The sequence below is a fragment of the Orycteropus afer genome, unplaced genomic scaffold (assembly GCF_000298275.1).
Source record: "Orycteropus afer afer isolate SDZICR_OR568_19922 unplaced genomic scaffold, OryAfe1.0 scaffold00296, whole genome shotgun sequence".
In the NCBI taxonomy this organism is placed as follows: Eukaryota; Metazoa; Chordata; class Mammalia; order Tubulidentata; family Orycteropodidae; genus Orycteropus; species Orycteropus afer.
Window position 1 is genome coordinate 1,547,901 of NW_006921883.1, and position 7,821 is coordinate 1,555,721.

The 7,821-nt window shown below is 39.6% G+C and overlaps 1 protein-coding gene across 1 annotated transcript in view; it reads left to right on the plus strand.

The window, feature by feature from the left end:
- ITGA2 (integrin subunit alpha 2) overlaps nucleotides 1-7,821 on the plus strand; it is a 155,527-nt gene that overhangs the window by 100,246 nt on the left and 47,460 nt on the right. Inside the window, exons 15-16 of the mRNA XM_007951539.1 lie at nucleotides 322-461; nucleotides 3,957-4,108. Of these exons, the coding sequence (XP_007949730.1) occupies nucleotides 322-461; nucleotides 3,957-4,108 (292 nt within the window). The remainder of the gene's footprint in view (nucleotides 1-321; nucleotides 462-3,956; nucleotides 4,109-7,821) is intronic.

The following is a 7,821-nucleotide window of genomic DNA, read 5'->3' on the forward strand; positions in this document are numbered from 1 at the left end:
ATGTCATACTTGGTAGGGTGGAGGGTCGACGAAAGAGGGGGAGGCCTTCAACGAGATGGATTGACACGGTGGCTGCGATGATGGACTCAAGTATAGCAGGGATTGTGGGGCTGGCGCGGGATCGGGCAGTGTTTCGTTCTGCTGAAGATGGGGTCGCTATGAGTCGGAAACGACTTGACGGCACTTAACAACAACAACAAAGGGCTTGGATAGAGCATGAGGAGAATAATCTGATAATGCTGGCCCTGGGTCCTCCATGTAAGGGTTTAAATGTAGCTCAACTCTAACAGCCATGTATTGATTTCCATTTGTGTCTTTCAGGTCACAGAGTATTGCTGATGTATCTGTGGAAGCTTTTTTCACACCAAAAAAAATCACTTTATTCAACAAGAATGCTGAAATTATTCTTAAACTCTGTTTCAGTGCAAAATTTAGACCTACTAAGCAAAACAATCAAGTGGGTAAGTAGACCTAAAATAATTTCTAAGGAGACAGGGGGGGTGCTGAGAATTTTAATTCTGAATAATAACCTATAGTTTGGATCTGTAGACCTAAAGAAATAAGGATATTTATTTGCAGACACTTAAATTTCCTTATATTTGAGGTGCCTATTGTTGTTGTTTTCAGATGCCATCAAGTTGGTTTCAATGCACAGTGACCAAATGTATGGCAGAATGAGGTGCTTGAGAATGGGTAATTGGTTGTGGAATGGTCATTTAGATCTTTCTCCCCTCAGTGCTGGAAGAGGCATTCTGCTGGGGAAAGTGTAATCCCTAAAACAAAGCCATGGGCGGTCCCAACTCTATCTTCAAGCTCCCCTTACCCATAATTCCTTTGTTTAAAAGCTTGGACCCATTAACCTATTGCCAATGAGTCAAATCCAACTCATAGCCACCCGTCCTTGGGTTTCCGAGGCAGTATTCTGAACTGTAGCCAGTATTAACGGAGTGCAATGCCCATTGGCTCTGCTGCTCTATAGATTGGATGTGTTCACTCAAAGTATCAAATATTATTCCTGTTCTTGTGGAATTAATAAGCATGAAATACTGAGAGAAAAAATATAAAGCAATATGTAATTTGTGCCCAGTGTTTCAAATTTTATAAATAATTCACAGATGTGAATAAAAGTCGAAAATATGTCCAATCAAGTGAAGGATAGTTAAGAAAATACTCTGGGGAAATGTCTGTAAGTTGTTGTTGTTGTTGTTACTTGCCATCGAGTCAGACCCAACTGCAGAACTCTCATCGTTTCTCTCCTGGGGCCAGCCAAGGCATTTTCATGATACGTAGCACACAATTTACACTTGATTAAAAGCTTGTTGTTGTTAGTTGCCTTTGTGTCGACTCATAGTGACCCCATTTACAATATAGCAAAACATTGCCTGGTCCCACACCATCTTCAATATCTTTGATGTAATCAAGTCCAGTTATCGGTGATTGTAGAGCCGCAACTTCCAGCATTATATTGGAACAATATTCTGTTGTGATCCATAAAGTTTTCATTGGCTAATTTTTGGAAGTAGATTGCCAGGCCTTTCCTCCTAGTCTGTCTTAGTCTAGAAGCTCCTCTGAAACCTGTCCCCCATAGATGACCCTGCTGGTATTTGAAATACAAGTGGCATACCTTGCAGCACCGTAGCAACACACAAGACAATATATGACAGACACACAAGTAGTAGTGATTAAAAGCTACCTTCTTTCATTTGCCACTGTTTAATGGGTCCTAATAGTCCTCTTAAGGAGCTCTGGTAGCATAGTGCCTAAGGCACTTGACTGCTAACCAGAAGGCTGGCAGTTCAAACCCACCAGCCACTCCTCGGAAGGATGGGGCAATCTACTTTCATAGTGATACTGCCTCGGAAACCCAAGGAGGGGTCGCTATGAGTCGGGTCCGACTCGGGGGCACATAACAACAACACAACAACAATAGTCCTCTTACACATTTAGGCTCTAAACTTCTTCAGAAACTTGTAGTTCAGATATTTCATTTAAAGATTTTAAAATACAGAGAAAGGTTATTTGCTATGATTCATACCAAGAAGTAAATCGGTTAAGAACACAAAGCAGAAGTTAGACTCACATCTTGGCATGCTATTTGTATTTTCCTCCTTTCATATCCATCTAGAATTTTTCCTTGCAGGTGTTCAAACATTGCCCCAACTTTGATTAGCATATCTCACAGAACTGCCTTGTAGCCCATTAATCTGGGTAGCCATGATAACTGTGTCAAAAAACGTCACTGTATAAACATTAAGTAGTTGGTCAGCCTAAAAAATCAACTTTGAAAATATATTGGTAGAAATGCCTGACTGGTTGGCACTCCTGCCCCTGAAGTATGGATGGTCTCGTATATTTTCCATTTTTTGACTGTACTTCTTCTGTTGCCTTACCTTCAAAGGGGCTTTCTACCTTCAAAAGATTTTCTTCCCATTGACTCGCTCTTTAGGACCTCTGGGTTTCTTGCTGTTTGAACACTTACCTTTGAATCCATTTTTTTAATACCTCCAGGTTTACACAGAGAAACCATCATAGTCATGTGTTACTTAATTGCTTGGCAATAATAGTGTGGAAGACATGAATCCCAACTTTACAACTCTGAAAAATGAATTTGTGAAGCATGTAGTCTCTTATTTATTGGATCAGCTGAACATTCCAGTTTAAAATAAATGACATTAAAAAAATATTTTGCCTGTGAGACCGAATAATTTTTGACAAGCTGTTTGAAAAAAAAAAAAAAAGTATTTTCCTGCATCCTAACTTTTTCCTAGCTACAGTCACTTCCTTACCATTATTTTTCCTTTGCATCATTTTCAACTTATTTTTAGCTCATATGATCTTCTTATATTTTATCCTTCTTTGTAAGCTTTGTTAAGTCACTGGCACAAGAAGAGTTAGACAAGACTGGTAATGAATATTTTAAAGATAACATGTGGAATTAATGTTTCTAGAAGTATGTTCAACCCTTAACCCAAAATAAAGCAGTAGTTACTGTGAATAGCAACAGATTCACTCTCTCATTTTTGGACACGTGGCCAGCAGACTTTGGTTAGTAGCAGTCAGTAGCAGTTCTGATAGCTTGAGAACATTGACTACACATATCAATTTTTATCACATAATTTTATTTTTTTCATTTTCACTTCCCTTGGTTGTTATCGTCTTCATTTTACAAATGAGGAAATGGAGGTTCAAAAAGGTTAAGCAAATTGCTCAAATTCGTACAACCCACAAGGGGAAGAATTTGGATTCAAACCAAGTTTGTCTAAATTCAAACCTTATTGCTACAATGTCCCATGCCTTTCTCTATGCAAACATCTAGAATATACCAGGCATTTTGCATGTTCACTTGAAGTATCTCACTTAATTCTCACAAAAATAGTTAATCCTCACACCTTTTTGGAAATAGAAAGAACGTGTGATCTGATTTCAGAAATAGCCAGATATTATTGTTGACCCTATCCTAGTTAGTGAATTTAGGCAATTTTTTGTTGTTGTTGTTGTTACATTTTTTACTCTGGTTCATTCTTTGAAAAATAGGACAATGTCGTCCAATTTCTGGGGTTATCATAAAACTTTTTTGGTGTGTCAAAATGTGTCCAATTGTAGATACTCAGTAACTGTTCCTTTCCTTTCCATAGCCTCATAGTGTGGATGATGAAACTTATGTTTAGGGAGTCATATGCCCAATCAGCAGGTTTCCTGGTAACAAGACCTCTTTCCAGTGTTCCAAGCCACAGATCTTTGAATCACATTTCTTTGTATCCACAGACCCTTTCATCATATCAGAGCTAGGAATACAAAGGTCACATGGTGCTACCCACAGTTCACAACACACCAATGGAAAGTCTGTTTTTACATTTTGTTGTCAGAGATTTTGTCCAATAAAATAATAAAGCAGGGATTTTTTTTTCCTTGAAGTTCTTCTGTATTAATATTTCTGTATGGTTTCTTCATCATAGCTATTACATACAACGTCACCCTCGATGCAGATCGATTTTCATCCAGAGTGACCTCCAGGGGATTATTTAACGAAAATAATGAAAGGTTCCTGCAGAAGAATACGGTAGTGAAACAAGCACAGAGTTGCTCTGAGCACACCATCCACATACAGGTGAGGCCTCAGAGTCATCCCTTTGCACCTCGTTTCTCGGTTAAAGAAAAACGAATGGCAAGAGGCAAAATATGAAAGCATATGGGTAGCAAGTCCTTGCCCTTCTAATTAATGCCCCTCATGCCAAATTTGAAGAACAAGAAGCATATTTCCTTAATGTGTAAAATAAATTCCTATTATTATATAACTTAGAAGCATCACATTTTATTTGGGACCACAACTAAAAGTGTTAAAGATTCTTACAGAAGTCAAAGACAGAGTGTTTCCTTAAGTGCTTAACAGTGAGATCTTTCAAAGACCAACAAAATTTATTTTGACAGTTTCCTACCAGGTGAATTTTATATTCATTTTTAAGCTACTGAAAAGGGCAATTCCAACTGTGGATTCTACCACTAGATTTAAGGTGATATAGGTGAAGAGCCGTAGATTATGAAGTACAGACTAATTATTCTCATTTTATGACATAATTACTGTAATTCACATGGTGTTTTAAACTCTCTCAAGTATGAAAACTGCTTATCAGGAGAAAGTTTCCAACAGGAAATTTATTTTATAAGTTTCACTGAAAATTTCCCCTTAGAAGCCACATAACAGAATTTTAAAGTGTAATTTAAAAAGAGCTGTTTAAGTACTCAACTCAATGTCGTGGAGTCGATTGTGATTATGAGTCAATCACGACTCATAGCAACCGCTCCTTGGGTTTCCAAGGCAGTTCTCTGAGGAAGGAGCTCTGGTGACCTAAGGCACTTGACTGCTAACCAGAAGGCTGGAGGTTCAAACCCACAAGCCACTCCTCAGAAGGAAGGTTGGGAATCTATTTCTGTAGTTACAGTGCCTCAGAAACCCAAGGAGGGGTCACTATGGGTCAAGTCCGACTTGACGACAGTGAGTTTGATTTTTTGGGTATCTCTATGGAAGTAGATTACCCAGTCTTCCTTCCAAGGAATGGCTAGTGGGTTTGAACTGCCAGCCTTCTGTTAGCAGTCAAGTGCTTTGGGCACTACACACCAGAGCTCCTGTTTAAGTACTAGCATAGAATATATAGCACTGTGGTTCTCAGAGATAAAGGTGCATAGAGTTGCCAAGTAAGCTTTTATAAAATGCACATTCTGGATGCCTGTTGTTGTTGTTGTTGTTAAGTGCCGTCGAGTCATTTCTGACTCATAGTGACCCCATGCACAGCAGAACGAAACACTGCCCGATCCTGCGCCAGCCCCACAATCCCTGCTATACTTGATCCCATCACCGCAGCCACCGTATCAATCCATCTCGTTGAAGGCCTCCCCCTCTTTCGTCAACCCTCCACCCTACCAAGCATGACATCCTTCTCCAGGGAATGATCCCTTCTTACAACATGACCAAAATAGGTGAGACGAAGTCTGACCATTCTTGCTTCCAAGGAGCATTCTGGCTGCACTTCCTCCAGGACAGATCTGTTAGTTCTTTTAGCAGTCCATGGTACTTTCAGCATTCTCCGCCAGCACCACAACTCAAAAGCATCAACTCTTCTTCGGTCTTCCTTATTCATTGTCCAGCTCTCACATGCATACCAGGTGATTGGAAATATCATGGCTTGTGTCAGGCGCACCTTAGTCCTCAAGGAGATATCCTTGCTGGATGCCTACCACCAGAAATTTGGATTAGAAGGTTAAGGATGGCTCCAAGCAATGTGCATGCTTATGAAATATATCCAGAAAATTCTAATGTGGATGATATAGAGATCACATTTCAAGAAATACTAATTATAGGTGTTGTCAAATCATTAAGCTAATGGTGGTGGTGGTGGTTGTTGTTAGGTGCTGTCAAGCTACCTCCAACTCCTAGTGACAGTATATACAATAGAACAAAACACTGCCTGGTGCTGTACCAACCTTACAATTCTTGCTATACCTGAGCCCATTGTTGTAGCCACCATATCAATTCATCTCATTGAGGGACTTCCCTTTTTCGCTGGCCCTCCACTTTACCAAGCATGTTGTCCTCCTCCAGAGAATGGTACCTCCTGACAAGATGACCAAAATAGGTGAATTCCAGCTGCACTTCTTCCAGAACAGATTTGTTAGTTCTTCTGGCAGTCCATGGTATTTTCAGTATTCTTTACCAACCCCATTTTCATTGTCCAGCTTCCACATACATATGAAGTGAATGAAAATACCATGGCTTGGGGTAGGCACACCTTAGTCTTCAAAGAGACATCTTTACTCTTCAGCACTTTGAAGAGGTCTTTGCAGCAAATTGGCTTAGTGCAATGTGTCATCTGATTTTGTGACTGCTGCTTCAATTGGTGTTGATTGTGGAATGAAGTAATATGAAATCTTGGACAACTTCAATCTTTTCTCCTTTTAATGTGATGTTGCTTATTGGTCTAGTGGTGAGGATTTTTGTTTTCTTATGTTGAGGTGTGTGGGAGCTCTGGTAGCATAGTGGCTAAGGCACTTGACTGCTAACCAGAAGGCTGGCGGTTCAAATCCACCAGCCACTCCTCGGAAGGAAGGTTGGGCAATCCTACTTCCGTAGTGATACTGCCTCGGAAACCCAAGGAGGGGTCGCTATGAGTCGGGGCCGACTCCACGGCAAATAACTACTACTACTACTACATGTTGAGGTGTAATCTATACTGAAAACTGTAGTCTTTAACTTTCATCAGTAAGTGCTTCAAGTCATCTTCACTTTTAGCAAGCGAGATTGTGTCGTCTGCATATCGCAGGTTATTAATGAGCCTTCCTTCAATCCTGATGCCTTGGTTTTCTTCCTGTAGTCCACCTTTTTGGACTATTTACTCAGCATACAGATTGAATAAGTATGGGGAAAGGATACAACCCTGACACACTCCCTTCCTTATTTTAAACCATGCAGTATCCCCTTGCTCTGTTTGATTAACAGCCTCCTGGTCTATGTACAGGTTCCTCATGAGCACAAGGAAGTGTTCTGGAATTCCCATTTTTCTCAATGCTATCCATAATTTTTTATGATACACACAGTTGAATGCTTTTGTAAAGTCAATAAAACACAAGTAAACATCTTTCTGGTATTCTTTGCTTTCCGCCAAGATCCATGTGACACCAGCAGTGATATCCCTCTTTCAGTTCCTCTTTTGAATCCAGCTTGCATTTCAGGAAGTTACATGTCAATATACTGCTGCAACCATTTTTTGATTTATCTTCAAGATTTTACTTGTGTATAATATTATTTGATAATTTCCACACTTACTTTGGAATAGGTACAAATAAGGATCTCTTCCAGTCAGTTGTCCAGGTAGCTATCTTCCAAATTTCTTAGTGTAGATGAGTAAGTGCCTCCAACACAGCATCCATTTGTTGAAACATCTCAATGGGTATTTCATCAATTCCTGGAGACTAGTTTATCACCAATTCCTTCACTGCAGCTTTGACTTCTTCCTTCAGTACCATTGGTCCTTGATCCTATGCTACCTCCTAAAATATTTGAAGATCGACTCGTTCTTTTTGTACAGTGACTCCTCTGTGTGTTCTATCTTCTCTTGATATTTTCTGCATCATTCAATATTTTGCCTATAAAATCTTTCAATATTGTGACTCAAGGCTTGAATTTTTTCTTCAGTTCTTACAGCTTGAGAAATGCCAAGCATGTTCTTCCCTTTTGGTTTTCTAACTCCAGGTCTTTGCACATTTCATTATAATAATTGACGTTGTCTTCTGGTGCTGCTCTTTGAAATCTTCTGTTCAGCTCTTTTA